This window comes from Sander lucioperca, chromosome 20 (genome assembly GCF_008315115.2).
Source record: "Sander lucioperca isolate FBNREF2018 chromosome 20, SLUC_FBN_1.2, whole genome shotgun sequence".
Taxonomy (NCBI): domain Eukaryota; kingdom Metazoa; phylum Chordata; class Actinopteri; order Perciformes; family Percidae; genus Sander; species Sander lucioperca.
In genome coordinates, this window is record NC_050192.1 from 24,540,314 (window position 1) to 24,566,241 (window position 25,928).

Consider the following 25,928-nt stretch of genomic DNA (forward strand, 5'->3'; position numbering starts at 1 on the left):
TTACCTCAGAAAAAGTGATATGACTTTAACAGTATGTGCTATTATAATGAAGTAAGCCTGCTTTACTGTAAATATCTACTTATCTACGAGAAAAAAAAAGAAAAAAAAATTATATATGTGTATGTATATGTGTGTATATGTGTGTGTATATGTGTATATATGTGTGTGTATATATATATATGTGTGTATATATATATATATATATATGTGTGTGTATGTGTGTATATATATATATGTATATATATATATATATGTGTGTGTATGTGTGTATATATATATATGTATGTATATATATATATATGTGTGTGTATGTGTGTATATATATATATGTATGTATATATATATATAATGTGTGTATGTATGTATATATATATATATATATATATATATATATATAATGTGTGTGTATATATATAATGTGTGTATGTATGTATATATATATATGTGTGTGTGTGTGTTTGAAATCAATTTTCGCCACATTTGTTAGGTATAAAATGTTAATAAATCAGGCTGTGAATGATATCTGAACAAACCCCTCCGTAAAAACCTTCAGAATACAGACAGGAGTATGCTCCTTCTGCAATCCTTAGCTGGACAAGCACTTCAATGGACAATTATTTTTGTGATGATCTGGATTTCAAGGGACAAACTGGGATGGTTGGGTGGGGTGGGGGGTATCTTTCACACTGTTTAGTATCTGTATAGCACAGCCATACTATATTTGTATACATTTGGTCCATTATGCGCTGTAGAAAATGCTACTTGGTTTAATGGAAAATCAATAAAAATTGCTAAACAAAAAAAAAAGAATACAGACAGGAATGAAAGTGGAACGTTTGGTGTATGTACGTGCTACTGAAGTGGAGATTTCTGGCTCAGAGTACGAGAACAAAACCTTTTAAGATACGGACTGTAAAATTCCATACCCCAGAAACAGCATGTGCTATTATAATGAAGTTAGCCTACTTTATACTGTATATCTATTAAGCTAGGTAGCTAAATGGTATATATTTTGTAGTTTTATAATTGGTGTAAATATTAAATTGATTGTAGAGGCCTTTTGAAGTTGCATCTAACTCCAGAGCTATAAATATATGTAATGTATGCATTAAAGAAGAAAAAAAAAAACCTTCAAGCTTCAGGTGCTGCACAGCGCTTTCAGGCAGCGAGTGGAAGGAGTTCCCAGGGAAGTAGGCAGACGGGTAAAACACATGGGGCTTCCTCTGCTTCAGGATGTGCTGCAGCAGCTCGTACAGGACGTCCCCTGCAGACATGCAAAAGCTCAGAGGTTAGCCATATGTAGCATCTTAGCCCTGCATAAAATAGGAAATTAGCATTGGCGTCATCCACAGAATCAGGTTCCTCTTCTTTCCTTTGCTTTCCAGGCAGCAGGCAGCTTGAGCAATAATGGAAGAGTCTCTGAGGGGGCAGACATGACTGTTTCAGGACAGGGAGTCATAGCAACTCAAGACTTAAGATGTCTTTCTACATCGGGCATAGTGGCCAACGTGAACTAGATGTTGACACAAGTAAATGGGCCATAGCTCTATATGACCCTGGTATTCTCCTTTGAGTGCTTTTACAGTAGTGTTGACACCAGGCACAAAGCATGAGCAGGAAGTTCACTGAATGATTAACAGCTGTTTGTTATGCCTCGACACTGACGACAACGGCTCCTCTCCAAAACAATTACATGGTTAACAAATAACCCCACAGTGGTTGTGATTTTAACAGACTGCCATCACACATTACTTTTTTTTTTTTTTTTAAGACGTACCATAACAAGGAAATGATTCTCATAAAGGAAGTAATGGTGAACACTTGCACACAAACAAACACACACACACACACACCCCCCTTTCAGTTCTCACTTTCTTGGCCTGTGGTGTTGAGTTGGAGTGTGGGGGTAATTCACGTTTCCTGGTGCTTTAAAGTTTGCTTTGATTCTGGATTTTAAATGCTAGTTCTCTTCACATTTTGTCTAAGATCTGCACACAAAAGAATGTTGTTTTTCTATCATGATGAATCACAAATACTAGGAGGACATCTTCCAGCTAGTCATGGCTGACATAAGAACCACCCTTTTTGGCTTTACGTTTTTCCCATTAAACATTTTAAAGTCTAAACGTGTAGCTGTAATGTAGCTCTACAAACTGTGTGGCTTATTGTGGGACGTGAGGTTAAGACATTCCAGGAAAACAAAGTCTTATTCTTAGAGCTTCTACAAAAGGAAAATATGGCACACAGCAGCCAGGGACTGATGGGAACCGCACAATTACAATCCCCAAAAGGAGGAAACAGACCCATCACAAGCCAAAATATTTGCTCTGTTCCCTAAAATGATTTTTCACTGATGTCACTGACAGCCGGGCCAAAACAACTACCAATATTGAAATGTAATCAATCACTGTCAGCTTTATCTCTCCACACCCTATGTCTTATGTTAAGATACAAAAAATGATTAAAGAGCTACAGTTGCTGATGTATGAAACCATTTTACAGCAAAATGATCTCGGGGTCACATTGAGGGCGACTAATAAATCCTGCGATGATGAATCACATTTTTCAAAAACAAATTCCCAGAACTCAATTTCTTAACAGGATGTGAAAAATTCTGCAGAGTTGAAATAGAAACACAAGCATGACAACAGCTGTCAGCTGGGCCACATCTCTCTAGAACTCCTATTCCTCACAACATGTAATAACATGTAAAGGGGCACACTGGGCTCTCTGATTGGAGGAAATATAGACTGAACTGAACAGAGCAACCTTACTTCCTGTTCAATTATATGGAGGATTCAAAATGACTAATTCAGAGAATCAATGTTTGAAGCAAATACATAAATACATACTGAAAAAAAATGTATACTTTAATTGTAAAATAACATATAAAACTAAAAGCTGAATTTAAATACACAGATTTAAAAAATGCATAATCGAATAAAATGTAAAAAAAAAAATGTTGGTTGGTTGATAATTTCACAAAATAAATGAATACATGTCTAATTTATTGCTACATTTTTACAAATCTAAAATGATTTCATGCATTTCTCCATATAAAGATCTCGCAGCTAGCCAACATCAGCAGCAGCTTAAAGCTCAGTTTTATACGCCACTATTAATGTAAACGTAATAAGAGCTGAATCTGCCCTGTGATCAATCATAATTTGCGGTAAAGTTAGTTAACTAAATGTAAAACAATATATGTAAAAAAAAAATTATTTGATTTTCTAATTAATTAGCAACATTGATGTGTGTATTCATTTAATTATTTATGCTTTTGGTTCGGCATTTGTTTATTCCTTTCTTCATCAATTCCTGTTTTCCTTGTATTTATTTCAGCATTGATTATGCATTCATTTTTAGTCCTCCATACAATTCCCACACTTTTCTAATCTGGATTTACAATGACCTGAAATGACATGTCATTTCCTCCAGGCTGCCGGGGGTTCATCCTATGTCTTATCTTAATATTTCACAACGCTGATCACTCCTTTCATCCCACTCTGATGACTATCATCCTATCATCCTGACCCGCACAGCAGTGACTTCAGCCCTGACTGACTGACTGTACTGTAACATTTCCAGGGAACATAATCAGACATTGAATCCTGTTTAATTTCAAAACTACAAATCCAACACTCTGCAAAAGAAAACGGTTGACTTTTTGTTTGCATTACTTTCATGCGCCCGGCAGTTGAGGTTGTTTTATACTTCCTGATCAACTGTCCCCTACTTCCTCCCCCAGCAGTCCCGCTGTAACAGCTGCCTCCCTTCACTGCCGCCTTCCCTCGTCTTCATTTTATTGATTTTTAAAGGGTGTAGCTTTGCTGTTAACACATTGATTTTAAAGCCACATTGGCACAGGTTTTGGTGTACAAATAAAGTATAATATTGGTCTAAACCATAAAGAGCAACAGCTGATCATGGGTCGCAGTGTTTGCCCAGATTACATTGTGTCCCAAGACAAAATGTCATCATGGATGTTCCTTCAGTGTTTCCCTCATCTGTGAGGACCCCAAAATCTCCCCAAAAGTCCTATCAGTCATTTAGTGACAGCAGGTGTCACTTTTTGACTCACTTTTTCCCTTTGAGAAAAGGAGCTTCTGTGTAATTGCACCAATTTTCCATGATTTCTCTGCAACTAGTCAGTGTTTCCATGATCTGAAATGGCTCTTTCTTCCTAGTTAGTATATCCTGTTTTCCATCGGGGTCCTGCTCCAGTTAGACTAAAAGAACCATCTAATGCAATCAATGAAAGTGACTCATTTGTAAAACTTTTGACTGATGTCTCCACTTTTCCCAGTCTAGAATACACCTCTAACATCCCCAAAAAATTCATGAAGAGGTGAAAAGAAGATGAGTACCGGAGTGGGGGGACCGGTAGCGGAAGTCCTCCTTGGTGAGCAGCAGCAGGGCTTTGCCGTTCATTTGGAAAGAGCCGCTGGTGATCGGCCGCAGGGCGAACTCCTTCTCGGCCCATCGCAGCCACTGGGCCACGTCCTCCCTGCTCCAAAAGACTGGCTGCAGACCTGGAGGTGGAAGGGTTGGGGGAGAAGGGGGAGGAGACGGGGTTGAGACCAGAGTTTTTGTAAAGAAGCAACACAGTGGAGGTGATGGGGAAGGGAAGGAAGAGAAGTAGGATGAGCTCAGTGGAGAAGAGGCAGAAGGACGGGGGGGAGGGGGGTTGGGGGCAAGGAAGGAAGAAAAGAAGGAAGGGGTGAAGGGGATGGAGATAAGGAGGAGGGAAAGGGGGCGGGGAGAGGAAGGAAGGAGGCAGAGGCAGTAAAAAGGATATTGAGGAAGTGGAGATAAAAGCCAAAAGGAGGGAGTGATTATGGGAACGGCAGCAGAGATAAAGGAAAAAAAAAGATGGAGGAGACAGTCAGAAAGGGAGAGGAGGTTAGAATAAAAGATTAGAAGATGATAGGTTAAGGGGAAGAATACAGAATGACTCACAAGGATAAAAAAAGAGGTGGCAGGGATATGAAAAAGACTTATTTTATGTTATCGGTTATGATCTGTGCTGCTCTTCTCTGAACTCCAGACGGACAGACAGTTTATTAGTTTGTGTATAAACGGACAAGGACACATGGAGGGAAAGAGAACCGCGATGACAGTATCTTTTTTTCCTTCCCTCACACTGAAATGTTTCTTTCACTGCCGTGGGAACAGCAGTGTAAAACATCTGCAGTGGTGACCAACAACAAGCAAGCAGAGGCATCTGCGAGAGACTGTGAAAATGGGAAAAATCTGAACAGAATCTAAATTTGTGTCTAAAAAAGTGTCGTGAATTTTAGTTGAAAAACATTTCTCAGATCTGCTGTGAATGCAGAAATAACCTTATTGGTGGAGCTAAAGTGCAGCATTTTTTTCTTCTGCGGGGAAGTTGGCTAGCAGAATGGCAACCTGGTCAAAATCTAATTAAATACGTAAATGGCAGTTACATTTTATTTCATTTGATTGTATTGTTAATTTGCCACCAGCAGCAACCACCATGGCTAATATGTTAAGGTAACAGCTGCTAAAAAGATACTGGCCTCAAGAAAAAAAAAATCCAGAAACAAATGAAAATGTTGCAGTCTGCATTTGATTATGACTTTGCCCTAAAATAACATAATTCTGGAGTCTTGGTACAAGTATTGGTTTTTCGGTGCCTGCGAACACTGGTGCACAAGCGAGCTAGCTGAAAGGCAAAGAAACCCGGTCAAATTCAGAATATAAACACAAGTAACGATTACATTATGCGTTATTAATCAAAGACTTTTCAAGACTTATCAAGAAAGGTATGGTTCACCCTAGCAGCAACCAAAACAGCTCAAGCTAATGTTTGAAGTGCATAAAATGCAGTTTCTCCATAGGCCACCAAATGCATATGAAATGTTCTCAAACTCTGATATTCTTGATATTGTCTGACATCACAACATATATTTTTAGTAAAACACAAAAAAATGTTGCCCTTATTTATCTCGGTTAACACAAATACTGCCACCTCATTGTATCATTTTGCACTCTGCGTAACCCAACGATATAAAGTATGACTCAGACTCACCTCCTTCTCTCTTTCACATGCATCCACACAGACACACATGCGCACGCACGCACACACACACACACACACACACACAGACTTGCAACACTGTGTATATAGCTCTGATCAGAACATCCATGACACCCACATAGAGCATAACTACTCATTTCTTACATCTCACTTATCGCCCGGCCCCAAACACTTCCTCTGGGAGTCGGACAGCTGTTATCTTTGGCCGACAGTGTCACACAAGTAATATGAACCTTGTGCTCACTTTCTGGTCTCTCCCCCCCCAGCTCCCCCCACCCGTCAAACGGAGGAAGTTTTCATAGAGAGCAATCAATATAAAATGAAACCCTGTCTTGATTGTCAGATTCCCATTTCGCCCCTTCCCTTCTCTTCCCCTATGTTCAGATAGTGGCACGGGCGCTGCCGATAAGCCCAGGAAGGCTGCGGTTATCTGAAGCACAGCTAACGGCCTGTCAAGCTCTGACCCTCAGCATGTCAGCAGACATCCTAAGAAAGTGTCAGGGAATGGGATACAGGTGTTTCACAAGCACAGGAGCTAGTGCTGGGCAGATAAGGAGCTATATTTCTTCATTTTGCTTGGCTTCTTGGCCAAAGTCAAAGTCAATCATAGCTAGGCTACATTATCTCTAGCCGTATCTTTAATATACTGTATGTAAAAATTATTTTTCTTACATATTTTTAAACATGATTAAAGCAGTATAGGTACCTTTTAAACATCAGTAGTAAGAGAACACATTGAAATATTCCCAGAAAACCAGTGATTTGTAATTTGAACTGCTAAAATTAGTTTGTTCCCTTTTGTAACTTCTACAAATGACTTTATAACGAGAATAGATCAAGGATGCACTGGGAAAGTGACTACATCATTGACTTCCTATCAATATTGAATTGAGCGGCCATCTGCACTGCATGCGCGAGCTGTACGTCTGTCTCTGGCGGCTGACTTGTGAGAGCAGCGAGGCCGGGGCGGGCAGCAGCGCGGCCCGGGGTCGCGAGGTCACGGCTGCGGTATGCTCTCTCTAGAGCCGGAGAGAGGTGCTGCTCTGCCAAAACCCCTGCAAGATCCGGTCTGCTGGCCTCAGCCATCTGCACAGAGCCCAAAGGAGGAAGCAACAAGGGGAGCAGAAGGGGGGAGGAGGAGGAAGAAGAAGGGGCCCAAACAAACGTGTCCCACAACGCACTTTGGCAGGAAGCAATCCAGCGTGGGCTCTGTTTCAGCACAGGAAACTTCCTGCGGTAAGGTTAGAGAGCGACGCCGGGAGGTTTATTAACGGACAGCCGGACGGAGACAAGAAAAGGAAGAGTGGAAACAGAAAGGAAAGACTGATGAGAGCAGCAGCGCATAGTGTGTGAGGACGGGGAAAAATTAAGGCAGAGGAGTTAAAAATCGCACGAGGGCTAAACAAAGGCGCAAAAGGATGAAGGAAATTCAAACAGGAAGGGAAACAGATCCATAGCCAGTACTCAAGTGAAGTTCACAGAGTGGGACATCATGCTCAGCCCTGAATTGTAGCTCATAACTATTCTGGGATGTAACCAATATATGAAGCGAAGCCTGCAAGCTAGTTCAGACAGTCAACCCAAGTCAACACTCACATGGCATACTCTTATATCAACGCATGTCCAACGCACCCTTTGATTATGGTGACGTGCTTGAGCAGTCTGTGCTCTGCTCACTTGTCTACTGTCATGCCTGCTGCCACGCTGCTCACCTAAAAGATATGCTGTCACTTTCTGCTGCAGCTGTTCATAAAGCATTTTAAAAGCTCCACACCAGCATCCACCTGTGGGTTCTGAGTCTACTTCCCCCTCCATCGTCACTCCCCACTCCTTGCTGTGCCGAGCTTGGGGCTTCCTTGTGGGGAGTGACGAGAGTCTACAGCTTTGCCTCTTCTTCGTACTTCACTTACGTCACTCACGAGTCAATACAACGTACGAGTGCGGTGTATGCAACATAGCAGATAGGAAGCAGGACTCAGAAGTGTCTCCATTTTACAAAATAGTCGCAATACAGAGAAATGTAACAAAATGGATTTCATTCACAGGAGGAAGTGTGTCTTGGATGCTTAAGTATTTACTGCAGTATGGTATAAAAATGGTACTGCCTTGGGAATCAGATTGAATCTTTTCCACTAATATTTAATTCTCTACCCATATATCATACTAAGATAAATTGACAGTGGCAACAAACAACAAAATTCATTCTCATTTTTCTCTCTCCATTGATGCTTGTCTTTGTCCTCCATTCTAACACTGCTCAGCAGGCTGCCAAATCTATGACAGTTGTAGGTGGATCATGCCAACGCTGATCATATCTGATATCAGCTGTAAAAGTCACATTCAAGTTGCGAGTTCCAGGATCTTATTTTGTATCTCACATTCCCGCGATCAAGAAAGGAACGGAAAAGATGGAAAACTTTCTGTTGCAGTGCAGCCAGTGAGACACAAACATCCTTTGCTTACTTAGAGGTGGAAAGAAAAATGGATGGCATGGACAGGGAGTAAGAGGAGAACAGAGAGAGCACCTTGGGCCGTGACACTCTGTTCCTTCAACATATTCACACACTTCCCTCAGCTGATGAATTTGTCCTTTCTGCTTGTGTCAGAATCTGTTACAGATTTGTTGCAGGTTACAGGAAGAAAATCAATTTTGGTCTTCCTTGTCATCAGCTCTGCCTTTGTAGAATGCATCTCAGATTTACAGTGTTCACAAGAGCAAGTATGTGTGTGTGTTTACATATAAAACCCTCAAGCATGACAGCAGCAGGATCCCAAGCCCTTGACTAAACCGTGGGCTCCTAATTCTCTCTGATGACACATAATTTTCACTCTGTGGTTTCTAAGGCCCCCACTCATGCACACCAACTCACATACACACACCGAGCACACAAGTTGCAAGGCAACGCATAAGCGCTTGGGATGAATGAAGGGAAGAGGAGGATGAGATCACTGGTATCTTGTTTCGTTGTTGCGGTACAGAAGCCCTCAACTTCCCCTCACAGCCAGTCGGGTTAATGAGGTCCGTCCTGCTGTGGAGCCCATCCAGACTCAGTTTAGCTCTGCACGTCTATGTAAAACTCACACTGCTGCCTATGTTTCTCTCACCCAACTAAAACTGCAACGACTACCTCTTGATACTCTGACTGACAAAAATGGTATGTGTAACCCTCACCATGTCCAATTTTAAAAGGTCCATATTTTTTTTAAACATTGTGCTAACTGCTGTGTCCAAGCTCAGCAAAGATGAACAGACATGGTTAATTTATTTGGGTCCATTTTGGGAACTGATCATTTTGTCACTGAGCTATCTGATTGATTTTGGGTTAGGGTATACTGCTTTGTTAGCAAGCTAACTCTAGTATCGACTCATCCAAGTCTTCTAAATAAGCACAGTAGCGTTGTGTGTGTCAAGGAAAAAATGGCAAATTAAAGTATAGACAGATAGTAGCAGGTGCATTTAAAATGATATTTTTGTAGATTTTAATCCAGCTCTGTGTCATCTTTGTGTGGGCAGTGTGTTAAGATGAATGGTGCTTGGCTTCCCTCTATGGTGCATGTGCACAGAGAAGCTCCGTGGGGAGCTCCGTGCACTAGCACCACAGATGGAAGACATTCACTGTTCACACTGCCATGACACAGAGCAAGGATCAGAACATAAAGCGTTGTCCGAATTATATAAATATTGCTGTAACCCAGTTCGACCCCCTGGTTTTTCGCCATTGTAATAGAAACTGTATAGAAAAAAAGATAAACCATAGACATTTTTATATTGTCTAGCCCTAATCTACAACCAAACAGGCTGTTTTTAACTAGTTTCTAACCTGGTTGGTAGATTTAGCCATCAAGTTGGACAGGTAGTATTGGTTGACGAATGAGACAAAAGTAAAGTCTACACGTAAGCACCAAGATCTGTTCCAGGAAAATCTCAATTAGAATATGAGTCATGAGGATCTAAGAAAATAACAAATGTATTGAAAGGAATCAGTGTTAATTGAAGTTATATTTTCTATTGTTACTTTGTAGCATAACAAGTAAGGTTTACCAAAGATCATGTATATTCATTTCCAATTATTTCGAAATAGCTGTTGTGTTCAGACTTTCTAGTGCGTCACACACTTCTGAGCATTTCCTTTCTCTTTATTTGTAAAACTGGAACAAAACTGCAAACATGGTGTATTTTGAGTCACAGTGAAATCTCAGTCTCAGATATTGTTTACTGTCAAACTCCTGAATTTCAACAGTCTAAATATACACTAAGAGACAACTGATGCACGTAAAAATCTAAGAGGATTTCAGGTTAGCCTGACCTGAATGAACTATAAACAAAAATGCAGTGCTGCATCAGTAAGGCTGGGACTTTGCTCTCCAAACTCAAAGCTCTTTAGTCACTCAGTTCTTTGGTAAATGTTTGCCTGTTCTCTCAAAGCAGAAATAGGCGGATATTGGTCTTGCTATCTCAATAAAGAAAAGTGTTTTTTTTTTTCTCCAGACAGGAGGAGGAGGAGGAAGAAGGAGGGAGGAGGGGAAGGGCTGACCATGACCTGACACCCTGACTCAGGAACATGTGGTATGAGAGCTACACATTTCCACAGTTAATGCTCACACTATTCATCTCCCCTCTCTTTGTGTGTCTCTCTTGACATTGATTCCCTTTCAGGTGGGTGCGGCAGTGGAAAATCCACCTACACACACACACACACACACACACACACACACACACACACACACACACACTTTTACTTTTCAGTCAAAAGAAACCCCCCCCCCCCCACCCTTCTATCATATTCATCCTACGCTTCCTCCACCGACATGCATGTGCCTATCCCCGTCCAGCAAATCTGGACTTCATCCAGTCAAAACAAACGTAAAACAGATCATCAATCACACGGAACTTTTATGGCCAGGAAGTAGCACGACCTGTTTTTGATAGCTTGTTGTTGAGCACAGGAGCAAGCTGGCTCTTGTAGGTTAGTTCCTGAATCCAGCGTCAACTGCCACTCTTCCTTTTGTTCAGGAGCCAGTTTTTTCTCTCCCTATTTTTTTTTTTTTTTTTTTTTGAAAATACACAAGCTTCAAAGACATTTGTTCACTAAATCAAAAGGCCCCTACATGTCTGAAACCCATACACACATAATCTGTTTTTTTCTTTTCATGGAGAAAGTGAAGTTAGCATTTTGTCTAAAACAATGTCTACTTGTGGACTCTCATACCATGTTGCATAGGGCTACGACCTGTAAGTAGTACTTCTCAGATTTTTTTATTTAAATGATTTTCAGAAGTGAACCTATATGTGAACAATTTCTTGCAGCCAAAATCTGTTTTCATTTAGCTTTCTTGACCTTTCCCCACATTGGGAACCATTGGGCACTGATTTATGTCATTTATTTCCACATGTTTTCACATTGTAGAGCTAAAGGAGTTTCAATGAAGGTTGAAATGGAAAGTATTTCCTCATATTGAAATAGTGTCTCCATCTTTATTGGCAAGTGTTCAATTTTGTGGGGTTTCAACACTGCATTTCCCAGACTCACCAGTTAATTAAAGCCAAACTGATTTTACATGTCAGAATCTACTTACTAGTCACAGGAGTTCTATACAATATGTAAACACAGTTGTATAGTCTCTATTCTGTCTTTGTCAAATGTAAAATATCACTTAAGGAATCTCCTCATGGGCTTGGAAAGTTAAAATTCATGACAGAAAGATATCAGAAAAATAAAATGGTGATATGCACTACAAATTCCAAACTACCTTTTTCGTTTGTTTTACTTTTTTTATAAATAGCCTTAAAGGCTATAGTGCGCAACTATTTTATATTAATGAACGCGCAACATTCAAGCCATTTCCAAATGAGTTGATACAAAGCTAATTAAGACTATCAGCTCCACAAAACACTCTCTGTATTTCTCAGTATGGCTAGCTTTACAAAATGGTGTAGTCCAGCGACTTTAGCGCGCAGCAGCTTGAGTGATGTGTTTTACATCACCGCTGAGAAAGGACAACAGCAGCGTTCAGCTTTGGAGACTAAGAGGACATAACAATTCCAAGATAATTACCTCTTGTTAAGAGTTCATGTTTTTTATTCCTCCGTGCACTCCTTGATTTGACGGGTTAAACACTACTAGCAACTGTGTGGAGGAGGGGTGGGGGTGGTGCGTGATCACCGAAGGCTTGCGTCATGTGGATGCGCCGATAGTGTTGTCATTACTTAGAATTCCTCATTGGGGGAAGACTGAAACTACAGACTACAGCTTTAAGAAGTAAATCTTCGAGGCATCATGGTAGCCGAGTGATTAAGCACATAATGGCAGTATTCCCGTTTTCCATAACTGTACCCGCAACCCATAACGTCAGTTAGTCCAGCTGGGGACATTTATTGCATGTCATCATCATCATCATTTGTTTTTTTATGTATTGTATAATGTTCTGCTATATGAAACAGTAAAGATCTTGGTTTAAAAAACATACTATACTATAAAGATGTGATATAAGATACGTATATGGTGCATACTGTATATAATTACAATTGGTATAGTATGGAACTGAAACAAAGACACAAAGTTTGATAGACGGTACTGCATTATGGGAAGTGTAGGATCCAGTGGTTTTGGATTTTAGACCATATTAGGGACTAGAAGTCAGGATATCTCACTTTTAGTTTCGATCACTTTTGGCGTTTTTCCACTCCATGGTACCAGCTCGACTCGCCTCAACTCTACTCGCCTTTTTTGTTTTTCCATTATGGAAAAAAGTCCCTGGTACCTGCCAAAAGGTACTTGTTTTAGCATCACCTCCATCGAGGTTCCAAGCGAGCTGAGGCAATACCAAAAGGCAACATGACATCATGACTTCGAGTAAACATACACAGCACTTTCCTAAAGCCAAGTGCCGTGTTATCTGTACGCATTTTGAGCTATCCACGTGTATGTCTACGCTGTATACAGTGGACGGCAGTCTGCAACATCAGTTATCACAAGGCTACGTGTTATCATGAGGCTACGGTTGGGTTTAGGAAACGTCACACGCGGGTTGGGTTTAGGAAAAGAAGAAATGGTTGAAAAGAAAAAACGGTTGGGATTAGGAAAAGAAGAACCGGTTGGGTTTAGGAAAAGAAGAACAGGGTTGGGTTTAGGAAAAGAACAAACGTGGAAAGGAAACATCACACGTGGGACACGAAGGAACCGTCACACGCAGGACACGATCCCCGCTCTCCTGGGTGAAAGTCCTGTGTTTGACCCATCTTCCACCCTGCCCGACCTCCCTACACAGCTTTTCACCCTTTCATACTACTCGCTATGGCGTCAATTCACATGCAATCACAAGGTAATGTTAGTCAATGGAAGCCAAACGGCATTGATAAACACGCTAAAAACAGAGTATGCGTCTTGATAACACGCCAATAATGGCATATGTCATACATACGCCACTTCATGAGATCAGTCTGCAAAAGGTGACGTGAAAACCTGCAGACTACTGATTGGTCGGAGAGAATGGTCACTAATCATTGCTAGCGACAGACGGGGGTGTCCTGAACAAACCTGCCATTTTTAAATAGTTTAGCCAGCGGTGTTTTTTTTGTTGCCTCCAGCTTCTTTTGAAACTAAATGTGTCTTCTGGCTGTGGCAACAGCCACATGCCGAGAATCAAAAACAACACACCTTCGACGTTCTGTGTGTGTGTGTGTGTGTGTGTGTGTGTGTGTGTGTGTGTGTGTGTCGCGTTAGGTCATGGCAGTTTCCTGCGGCGTTGCTATGACGACCAGCCACGCTGGCCTCAAGCATGAATCTGCAATGGAAAATGGAAGAGCCATTTGTTTTAAATTGGTTCCTTACACAACCCCCAACTCTATGAAAGTGCAGTATTAAATCCGGAATGCCCCTTTATAATAGTGTTTTCTGCTGTTTGATGAAATTATTGTTGATTTCATTAACTGGATATTTATCAAGAGGAAGATGATTTGTGCTTTTGTGACTTTTCCTATTAAAGCCTGAAATCAATACGCCGTCCGTCAGTAATGCGAGTGTGTGTTCATTGTGACGTTTAGAGTAAAGCAACCCCCCCCCCCCGCCCACCCTGTCAGAAACGCCATGTGGAGTGTGTCGCGAACAGGAAGAGAAGGGGGGTGCGCTCAGCTTCACTCTCTGGCATGTGAGAACAGTTTCCCTTTCAAAAGAGAAAAGAGAGCGAGTTCAAACACACACGCACACACACGCACACACACACACAACAACAACAACAACAACAACAACATTTATTCAGGAAGCGCTGTCTGCCCACTCAGGAAATTCCTGAGGACAAGGGCTGCTTCCAGGGGCAGGAAATTTCCCCTCAGAAAGACCAAACACACACACACAAAACGTAAAAAAAAACCACACACATTCTTTATATCACCAATTCCCCACACAGTAAAATGGGTAATATACCACAAAGAGAGACCAAAGGAAGGTGGTGTGGGGGGGGGGGGGGGGGTTGCAGTCATGTACGGTAACACACACACACTTACTCATACACACACACACACACACACACACACACACACACACACACACACACACACCACACACCTACATTACCTCTGGCAAGCTTTGCACAAAGACACAAGATTCACTCACACATCCACCCACTCGCACAAGCATGCATAGTGCAAACCCAGCTGTGAGCGCGCACACACACAAACACACACACACACACACACACACACACACGGGAAACCAGCCAGTCTTGTTTCCATGGACATGGATTTTTTTTTAATCAGCCATAGATATTTCTGCTCTTGCAGCCACTCTCTTCTTTGTATTTCATGCATGTTTATTGTAAAAGAAGAATACTGGAACTCCTTGTGTTTTAGACCTTTAAATAATTCAGTATTTTCCCACTGACTAAGTTGCGTCATACTCCGAGTACGTGGGAGTCATGTCGAGCGACGATGCCAGGATTGCGATTGAATAAAAACCCGATAGATCCACGTCAACACTGCTTTTTTTGTGAAATCCCTCCCTGGCCTTTTAGTATTTGTCTCACTTTTGACACAGACAAAAAGACCAAACATCACACGTGGTTGATAGCACTCCTCCGTTTGCTGGTTAAAGCTGTCCATGTGTCTACTCACTGGCTAATACTGCTGGATGATTCTTCTAATGACTTGTTTAGTGGGGATTTTTTAAAGCCACAATGGAATAAAACAATTTCCTTTTTAACAACTGTGTAATTCAATTGTCCTAGTGTGACTGTCTATTTCCCGAAATGTCCTTTTATAAGAGTCCAAGCATATAGTTGGTAACGGTGCATGAATAAAACTGTAGTAAAACTAAATGTAACGTGGTCACAACACGATAAACACATTACGTTTAGTAAAGAAATAATTCAACATTTTGGGAAACATGCAATATGTCGCACTTGAAGCAGTTTGCGTTTATTTGCTGAGTTTTATATACTCATGATTCTTGTAATTTATGGATGGTATCTTAATGGCTGAATGCACTTATTGTAAGTCGCTTTGGATGAAAGCATCAGCAGATGAATGCAATGTTAGTAAAAAGATATAGCATGTTGATTAGTAAGCTTTAAAGGTGCTGATAGGCGGATTTTATCTTTGGACAGAGCCAGGCTAGCAGTTTCCCCCTGTTTCCAGCCTCTGTGGCTTAAGCTTAGCTAACTGGCGCTAGCTGTAGAATTATGTTGAAGAGATAAATATGAGAGTAGTATTGATTTTCTCATCTAAATCTTGGCAAGAAAGCGAATAAGCAAATTTCCAAAATGCCGAACTGTTCCTTTCAAGCTTTAGAGTTTAAGAATATAGTTAACGCATGCTTCAATAAAACCACATGGTCTTCATTTTAACTGCTTTCTGATCAGATCCAATGAATGGAAAGAATATTTTTTTAAAAATGTATTGACGATTCAGTGCTTCACAGTACAACAGACAGAAGGCACAATGGAGAGAACAATATTCATAATATGAAAAACCTGCTAAAATGCAAAAGATGTCACAAAAAAAAAGATGAAGCAAAGGATCTGAACTCAAAGTGGAAGCAAGTTAATTCAAAAATATATTTTAGGGAGTGATAGGAAAATAGGGGTTAGGGTTTGATGTCTGTCTGAAAGGGTTAAAATCGAGTCTGGTAGCATTCTTCTTTAGTGTGAGGAGCAGGCTGCAACTCTCCCCGATCTAATCCACTTCCTCCCCAGGAAATGGAGAAGGCGGATTTCTGCCCACACTGCAATTTCCTCCCTCATTCTTTTTCTTTCTGTCTTTTTTTTCACCATCTCCTCCTCCTGCTCTTATTCTCCTCTCCCCCCTCAGAACAGAACTCGCTCTGAGTGTGGGGGTTAATGGACGGCTTGTTTCCCAGCGCATGTGTGTTTAGATAGGCAGGAGGAGAAAGGGCGAGCAGAGGTGTTTCAGACTGTGTGCTCTGTGACAAAGACGTGTTGCTGTCTGTCTAAAGAGTGGATCCCCACCAGCGGCAGCCATAAACTAAACACTGAAGAGAAATAAAAGTGACACTTCCCTGACCTGCAGATGTGCGAGAGGCATGTCTGTGTGAGGAGCTGTTTGAAACCTGATAAAAAAAAAAAGTAGGACTTCCACATGCCTGCGGATATGAACTGACCCATCGGTTTACTCGACAGGAAACATAATGCGGACCTGTTGAGCGTTCTTCCTTTTTCTGCAACAATGCAAAAGAGGAAGTGGGCTGAGGGAGTTTCCTGTGCGTCTCGTCCAGCCCCGGCAGCCGCCCAGTCAAGTGCCTCCACAAAAGCCATGAACTTCACACTTGCTTGATAAAAATAAATAAACTGGTTAAATATTAACGGACGCATGGACAAAGCAGCTCAGGGTTACTCTTTGAACATCGGGCCTATCTCTTGGCACAGCTCCAGCCCCGCCTGCTCTATGATTGGTTAAGCAACAGTGAGCCAATGCGAACGAACCAATGTATCAGTGTGGCTTCATTAAAATATGAAAAACTTATTTCAATAGATTTTTTCCTTTACTGCCTCACCTGCAGACTGTTTGCTTCTCACGTTGTATTCTCTCTTGGTTCGATTAATACCGGAAAGTTCATTTAGTGTCAAACCGGACCTACAAGTGGTTTTCCTTGGTCTGAAGCAAAGTGAAAAAAATGTCCTTATTCAAAGTATTGTATCATATTATATCAGTGCTTCTAAACAAAAGCCACATGATGTATGAGCTTGTTTTTCTCTCATCAAAAACCAGTCTGAGTCCAGCAACTTCAGCTTTAGCTAATCATGCTGTTCATACCGGTTAAAGCTACCAGTGTTTAAGCCTACCAATCAAACCTTCCCTAATAATAAAAGGTGCCTTGTCCAGTTTTTTTTTTTTTAAAGAAACAGTTGAAGTTATGTTAACATTCAGTTTTACTCGCAAAAACACACAGTGTGTATCCTTTAGGTCACACGGCTCAGCTAACTGACTCAGTGATGTCTGTTTTAAAACAATATCTGCCTAAGGTCTACTAAAATTAGCTAATATTAACTGGTCATACTGGACCAAGTAAGGTTGTATCAGCAAAACGTTTATTGGTTATGAATTTCACTTTTCCCAAGAGGAAGAATATGTTATTTCTGATTCCAAAAGTTACGTAGTCTTGCTTTTTTTAACTTGCGAGTTATTTCTTTAAGCCAATTTCAACAACCTGCACAGTTGTGCCAATAACCCATTTTCTGTCAATATTTTTCAGGCTCTGGCGCAGGAAGATGACTTAATCAGACTCCCAAGCTCTGATTGGCTCACTTGTTTTTCAACAGGAGAATGGCCGTCATTGAACACTAAGCCGTTAGAATCGATAACAAAGTCTGAGATGTAGGAAACGATTCAGACCTAATTTCATTCCATAATGGTGAACATTTCACTGCCTTTATTTTTTCCCATCATTCAACTATTCGTAGTGCAGTTGCAAGCAAGGACTAATTCACCTTGCTGATGCATTTAAGGAGGCTCAAGGACGCCTCTGATTCAGTGCTTGGAAGAAATATATAAAGTAAACGTCTTGTGTACTGAATGGGTTTAATGAAAACATGATCCTTGAAGAAGAAGACATGCAGAAATAGATGAATTGAAGCATCAGGTGAGACATTCTGATCTGCGTGGCTTTCCACTTTGCTTGCTGTATCCATGTCCTGCACATGAGTTGTGATGGGGGATTTTTCTAAATGGCTGGGATTATGTTCTTAATCCTACTAAAATGTGCAAGGGTCTTGGTCCCCTTACCCCAGCCCTATACTTCTTCAACCCTTTCTCTTCCCTATCAGTTTGTCATTCCTTTTTCAGCTTCTTCTATCATTCCCACCCCCTGTGTGTTCTCCGCTGCACATTATCTGTACCTGGCTGCTGTGTAACTGTTGGTTATTCCAGTGCAGCAGGTCTGTCAGTTATGGTCCAGTGGAAGCGTGTACGGTTCAGGTGTCTGACCCCAGATCTGCTTCAACACCTTCCAGCTGAGAGGTCCAACATGACTGGGCCGGCACTCATGCAGTGATAATGAGGTGCGTTTGTGTGTGTTGTCATAATGGGATGTGATAGCTTTTAACTATTAGTGATATTCCACAACATTTTTATGTATTCATGTTGCCTTGGTAACACTGTCTATAGCTTTCGTTTGCTGTTCTAAACTCTCCTATATCACTCCCGCCCACACAAAATCAGACTTCTCAGATTACCACTTCAGCCAAACAGAAACATTTCCAGCACAAGATTCTAAAAACCTGACAAAAAATATATGTGTGTGTGTGTGTGTGTGTGTGTGTGTGTGTGTGTGTGTGTGTGTGAGAGAGAGACTCACGCAGGTGCGCAGGCAGCCTGGCAGGCTCGTCCTCCATTCGGCTGGCTGGCCTCGCGGCGGGAGCATGGACGGGGGAGGAAGTGGAGTTTGGCAGCGGGTTCGCGGAAGGACTGAAAGAGCTCCTCTCCTGCTATGAATAGACACAGAGACACAAAGCATGGCTCACAAAGCTCCACGGCGCACCGGCCCTGAACCCAAACAGCCCCACGCCGACTCGCCTCACCGTGCACCCACAACATCGGCTAGCCATGGTCTCATCTCTGCAGACAGGGGAGTATGTGCTTCTAATAAAACGCCATGCTGTGTACACACATTCGGGTGATGCACATATCCAGAACGCCACACGCGCCTTAGCACGTGTGTTGCTTTGCAGTGCAGTCAAGTCCTAAACAAACCAGTGCTCTGTTGTTGTAAAGAGGGCAATCTCAGCCTCTTCAAGATGCAGCGGTGGTTTCATCACCAACCGTTTGCTCTACAAAATGTCTGAAAATAGTCAAACATTCCCATCACAATTTCCAAGCGCTTGGGGACCTGCAGGTGTTTGACCGCTTTTGCTCGATAAATGAAGCATTTCATATATAATCCAATTTTTTGATGACGTTTTGGCGACTGACTAATCAATAAATCTACTAATCCGGGGATACTCAACTTGCTTTGCCCGGTGGACACTTTTGCTAAATGTTTTTGTTAATAATCAAACATTGATAAAAAATAATCAGATGAAATGAATAAACATTAAATCTGACACTTTTTACATGCCAAGTAAAAAAAATGTATCTGTGTGAATTCATTTATTTTCATTATGAATTAGAAAATGGTCTGCGAGCCACCCCCACACCCTTTTGGGGTGCGTTGAGTATCGTTGTACTAAACATTTCAGCACTATCTTTGCAGGCAGCAAAGACATTTGTTCCCGGCACACACGAGGAAGTCTAAATTTTTGTAGATGAACCATAATTTCATCATTATTTACATTGTAATTAATAGACTAATACAGAGCTGACACGATTAGACGTTTAATCAATGAGTTGATTGACAGAAAAGTATTTGGCAACTATTTTGCTAACCGATTTGTAGTTTAAGTTATTTTTCAATCATGCTGGTTCCGACTTCTCAAACGTGAGAATTTGCTACTTTACTTTGTCTTATGTTAACATTAACCTGACGTTTTATAGCCTAAACAATTAATTGATACATTTAGAAAATAATCAGCAGATTATTGCAGCGTTAGAATAAATCTACAAGTGAGTGAAAATCACCCATATGGATTTCTGATCTTAAGTCAATAGTAATTACAATATGGGTCATTTTTAATCTTGTCATGGCAAACTGTTCATTTCAAATACCAGGATAATTTTTATTTTTTTTATTTTTTTCAGGCTGGTAAGTAACCTGTATATCTGTATTTTGGTGATCCCTTTCAAAAAAAAGGACAAATGCAGAGCCCTTTTCTTACAGAGTCAGTACAGGCCAGATGTGGTAGCAACAACAACAAGGACTAATTGTTTAACTTTCTAATTTCCAGTTTCCCCAATTTACTTTACCACAGAAACACCTGTCACATCTCCAGGCACATGTACACCCATCCATGTGTGAACTGAGGATATTAAAGTGAGTATTTCAATGTTTTGATGAACATAAACCCCCAACTGAGAAGTCTTTGTGTGAAATCAGATCAGCTTTTTAATAATTGATCAATTGTTCGAGTCATTTATCCAAAAAAAAACAAAAGCCAAACATTTCCTGAATTCAGCTTCCCAAATGTGCTTGCTGCATCTCGTTTTATATCATTTTAAATGAGATCTAATTAAGCCCCTGACACACCAACCCGACGGCCAACCGTCGGTAGAAAAGGCAGTCGGGCTGATCAGTCGGCTCCCCGAGGTCCAAAAAGTGCCTCAGAACACACCGAAGCGACGCCAACTTGAGCGTACTTTCTGCGCGTGCGCGAGGCGTAATACGTCTCCATAACAGCAGGTGGCGCTAATCTGTATTGTCGCCCAAAAAAATGAAAACCGGAAATGACAAACGCGTCACGTGGGTCTGGCTTCTCCAGCCGATAGTAATGGCGGCTCGTTCGGAATACGATCTCGTATTTTACAAAGACAGTTCACCGAAACGTGTTTCTGAAAACATTTTAAGCGAGAAATAGGCCATGCAGTTGCTGAATCTGTCTGTTTTTTTGATCGACGAAGGTCAGTTTGAAAGATTTTCGTCAGATCTTAAGAGGCATTCGTCACGCTCATCCCGCTCGTCATTTCCGGTAAGTGTTTTAACATAAGTGCACTGATTCGCTAGTCAAGGGCTAGCACTCCACCAATCAGATTGGTCATTGAGTTCGACTGCCCACTGGCCGATTCAACAAGTCAAATCGGCCCAAATTAAAGCCGACGGCTCCTCCGACAGACGACAGCGCGGAACACACCGAACAGACTTGAGTCACCGACCTCGCCAGACTGTCCGACGACCAATAATCGGGTTGGTGTGTCAGGGCCTTTAGGTTTTCAGGTCAGTCTGAGAAAACCAGCAATTTTAAATATGTCACTTTGGGCTCTGGGACATTGTCACAGGCATTTTCACTATATTTAGACCACTGTATAAAACTAAACAAATAATAAATTATTCAGAAAAATAATCAGCATATTTTTCCATAATGAGAACAGTTGTTAGTTGCAGCCCTCTCCAGGACACTTAGATTTTAGACACTCAAGCTCTGCCACTGTACACTTATTGAATCTAGGGTTAAGGTATGAGGTTTTCCAGTTTGCGGTCGTTCATTTTCTGAGACTGGTTTCCTTTCCTGCAAATGAGGGCAGAGCATGAAGCCACTTTAGTTTCTTGAGGAAATGAAGCTCAATTTTTTTTTGGTGCCGTTTCTCCCTTCAGTTTCAGCCTACTGTCAGCACCCAGCCACTCTGAGACCTGCACACCAACTGTACACACAAGGAATTTCCTGTGGAAGCCGAGCAATCATCTTTTAGTCTTCTATTTCCTCTTCTCAGAGGCTAAGGCTTCTCTTCCATCCACTTTTTAAAAAGTATGTTGTCTAGGTGGAAAAGTTCTCAGAGTGGAATGCTGATCATTCTCCAATAAGCAACTGCAATCGTGGAGTGACATCAGACTCAGCAATGAGAATACATCCCATATTAACAAAACACTATATTGCACTGGTATTGAACTGCTTACATAGAGGCAAACCTCATCTTCCCCAATACTATTTCTATAATGGTCCTATTAGGCCTGCAACTAGTCTACATCCTTGACGTTCCACTTCTGGGATTGCTCCGTTGCCGCCGGAAAATCCGCCGGATTTCACTCATTTAGGCCGGATATCCGTTGCCTTGGGCTTCCTTTGAGTTGGCATTTTAAACCCCGGGGGATTAATGAGGACTATGGTTAACTGCTCCTCAGATCTCTGCAGGGTAAATCCAGACAGCTAGCTAGACTATCTGTCCAATCTGAGTTTGAAACAACTTTTAAACGTACACGTTTCACCAAAACAAGTTCCTTCCGAGCCTATTTTGCAGCGGCACCACAGCTTTTCTCCAAGACGATTCTGATTGGTTTAAAGAAATACCATTAAACCAGAGCATGTTTTCCTCCCATCCCCGAATGCTGTGTGAAGTAGCCAGATTCTCCTCCAGCGCGCTTTGGAGGAGGGTCTGGCAAAGCGAGACTAGGCTGCAACTAACGATTGTATCAACAATTAACCTTAAAAATAGGGAAAAATAAATGCCCCTTGTGTTGTCTAACCAACAGTCCAAACCCCAAAGATATTCAGTCAAAAACACACAAAAGCAGCAAATCCTCACATTTGACAAGCCTTTTTTTGCTTAACTGCACAACGGAAACAATGAATCGATTATGAAAATAAATTGTTCAGCTCTAGTTCCATAGGGATTTAGAGCAAGTCTGTGCTGATCTTCACCGACTCTATTCTCTCACAATCTTCCTCTTCCTAGGGCTGCAACTATAGATTATTTTCATTACTGATTAATGAATGATTATTTAGATTACAACATGTCAAACATAATGACATATCACAAGAGCAGTGTCTTCAAATTGTTTGCACCGTGATCAGCAGCGACAAAAAACAAAATATCACTATAATTATTTTTAATAGTTAATAGTGAAAAATTAACATCTGAATTTTCTGCAGCCCAAAACCCCAAACATATTGGTTTAAAATGATGTTAAACAAAAGCAGCAAATTGTCACATCGTAGAAGGAGGATTTATGCTCAATAACAATCGATTATCTTAAAGTTGGCCATTCATTTTCTATCCATCCAGTTTTACCAGCTCTAAAACTGAGGAACTTTTCTTTTGAGCATTTGTTAAGTTTTTTTTTTTTTATATGGTTACTTAAGGTGCAGTGTAGCCTACTGAGTTTGTCAATAGCAGTACTCCTATTCTATTCCAGTATTACCTATGTGTAGTGTTGTGGCCTATCCAACAGTGAGTTAACAGCTCTTTTTTTAATCACTAATGTTTTGTTGTGCCTGCACGAGAATCCTCTTAAACGCTTTCACTGTCGCTTCCGTCACTATTCGCGTTTTATAAACGTGTAGGTAACAACATGCTCACCCACAGTTCACTTTTTGAGGCGGTAAATCAAAGGTGTTTTAGCGTCACCCACAGACAGTCACGACTTCTTCCCATCAGCAGAGTGGAGGCGAACTCGAAGCGTGCAGCCGCGAGCAACAGATGACTAGCAAAACAAACGCGCCTCAACTGAATGGCGCTACAGCTCGGCGAGAGCTCCACGTCTGTTCGAGGCGATATGCTACACTGTAAATCCCTGCAGCGAGTACCACGGGCATAAAAACCATTAAAACCTTTAATGGAAAGTGTCAAAGGGAGACAAAGAGGACTGCGTTACCTTGTTCGCAGCGGAGGAGGATTCAGACATTATCTTCCGTCAACTTCTCTCCTTCTCCTTCCACTTTTCCGTTGTGTCCTCTTCTTTATCTCCTTCTCTTTCCTATAGAAACCCAAACAGCAGGAGCGGAAGCGGCAGTCCGACTGCTCGGTTTGTTGTTGTGGGAGAAGTTGCTTTTTTCATATAGCCTGCTTTTTCTTTTTCTTCTTTTATCTGCTGGTCGGCTCCATAGCGCGGCTGTCGGTGTGAAAACTTCTTTTGTCTGCGTGTGTTTTCCCTTCCTATGTCGGCAGCGTGCTGGTTAATAATCCCTTCCTGGAAGAGCAAGTCTCTCTCTCTCTCTCTCTCTCTTTTTCACTCACTCTCACACACACACACACTCGCGTTCTCTCTCTCTCTCTCTCTCTTTCTCTCTCTCTCTCTCTCTCCCTCTCATTGATCTAGATGTGTGTAAAACGGCGAAATGACGTGAATTCCCAGCATTGAGCCTTGCCCCCTTTTAAAGGGAAACCCGAAGCAGGAAATCGCAGCAGGTCGCAGTTGCAGGCTGAGAGATTCACAAACAGACAGACTGCTTTTCCCTATTGATTGTTTTAATCAAAGCTCCATGCAAATGCGACACAACAGGCTAAACCGCCATGCTTTAATTGCACAGCATGCAGGGCAAACAGCAAAAGTGTAACTCGTTGAATATCCTAAAGGTATCAGTAGCTTATGTAAGATATAGGAACTCCATATGAAACGAATTATTTCTTACCTAATTAATACATAGGGTATTTTATAATGGTCATAATATTAAATATTGCATAGCCTATATTGTTTTCAAACTTTAAAGTCTTACATTGACTAACCACTTAAGAAACCTAATACAAAAACTATATGATACAAAAAAGCACAGGCTACTGACGGAATACTATGAGAAAAGGGAAATTAATATTACATGTTGAATAGCATATAAGACAAAAGGGACTATACCCAATGCTTTAAAATGTGTGTTGTCATGGTGATCCTAGAAATCAATGCATCAAATCAAAATGATGATTAAAATGACTTATATTGGCTATTTTTCCACTTGTTCACAAAAACAAATGGATAAAGTATTAGTAACTTGTTAAAGGGGCATTTTATTTTATTCGACTGATCAGCTTTATCAAAGAAAAAGCATTTTGGTATGAGGTGGTTGTCAAAGTGAGGTCCAGGGTCCGGCTGAGGTCCTTCCAGGTTTTTATTGTTTATATTTATTATGCAGTATTATATTTATTATGCACTGGCCGAAGAAGCACTGCAATTTCATTGTGTACCGGATGTGCAATGACAATAAAGATTCTTATCTTCTTATCTTATTTTCCAATTTGTCCAGTTCTCTAGAGGGGTAAAAAGTTCAAATGTGGCTGTGTCCACATTAGTATGTGTGGTGCTGGAATTCAGTACTAGACTTGAATATGTGAATGAATACTGCACTGGCAGAATTGATAAAGCTGCACCAATCAATATTGTGGGAGTCAGCTGAGGTGGTTCGGGCATCTGGTAAGGATGCCCCCTGGGCACCTTCCTAAGGAGGTGTAGGCACGTCCAGCTGGGAGGAGGCCTCGGGGAAGACCCAGGACTAGGTGGAGGGACTATCTCCCTTCCTGGCCTGGGAACGCCTCGGTACCCCCCAGTCAGAGCTGGCTAATGTGGTTTGGGGAAAAGGAAGTTTGGGGTCCACTGCTGGAGCTTTTGCCCTCGCAACCCGACCCCAGATAAGCGGATGACAATGGATGGACAATCAATATTTTTCAACTACTAACATGGCCAAGACCAAAGAGCTATCCAAAGACACTAGAGACAAAATTGTACACCTCCACAAGGCTGGAAAGGGCTACGGGGAAATTGCCAAGCAGCTTGGTGAAAAAAGGTCCTCTGTTGGAGCAATCATTAGAAAATGGAAGAAGCTAAACATGACTGTCAATCTCCCTCGGACTGGGGCTCCATGCAAGATCTCACCTCGTGGGGTCTCAATGATCCTAAGAAAGGTGAGAAATCAGCCCAGAACTACACGGGAGGAGCTGGTCAATGACCTGAAAAGAGCTGGGACCACCGTTTCCAAGGTTACTGTTGGTAATACACTAAGACGTCATGGTTTGAAATCATGCATGGCATGGAAGGTTCCCCTGCTTAAACCAGCACATGTCAAGGCC

The 25,928-nt window shown here is 41.5% G+C and overlaps 1 protein-coding gene and 1 long non-coding RNA gene across 4 annotated transcripts in view; one reads left to right on the forward strand and one right to left on the reverse strand.

The window, feature by feature from the left end:
• LOC116054561 overlaps nt 1–4,865 on the forward strand; it is a 110,904-nt gene extending 106,039 nt beyond the window's left edge. Inside the window, exon 3 of the long non-coding RNA XR_004106096.2 lies at nt 4,312–4,865. This is a non-coding gene — a long non-coding RNA (uncharacterized LOC116054561). The remainder of the gene's footprint in view (nt 1–4,311) is intronic.
• The window catches only part of etv6 (ETS variant transcription factor 6), a 32,843-nt gene extending 8,733 nt beyond the window's left edge, over nt 1–24,110 (reverse strand). Inside the window, exons 1-4 of one of the 3 annotated variants that reach the window (XM_031306157.1) lie at nt 23,749–24,110; nt 18,868–18,997; nt 4,368–4,532; nt 1,130–1,264 (exon numbers count right to left, since the gene is read on the reverse strand). In XM_031306157.1, coding sequence (XP_031162017.1) covers nt 1,130–1,264; nt 4,368–4,532; nt 18,868–18,997; nt 23,749–23,778 — 460 coding nt within the window. In that variant the 5' untranslated portion in view covers nt 23,779–24,110. The remainder of the gene's footprint in view (nt 1–1,129; nt 1,265–4,367; nt 4,533–18,867; nt 18,998–23,748) is intronic. The other 2 variants (XM_031306159.1, XM_031306156.1) reach the window with 2 other exon arrangements.
• Nucleotides 24,111–25,928: the final 1,818 nt, after the last annotated feature.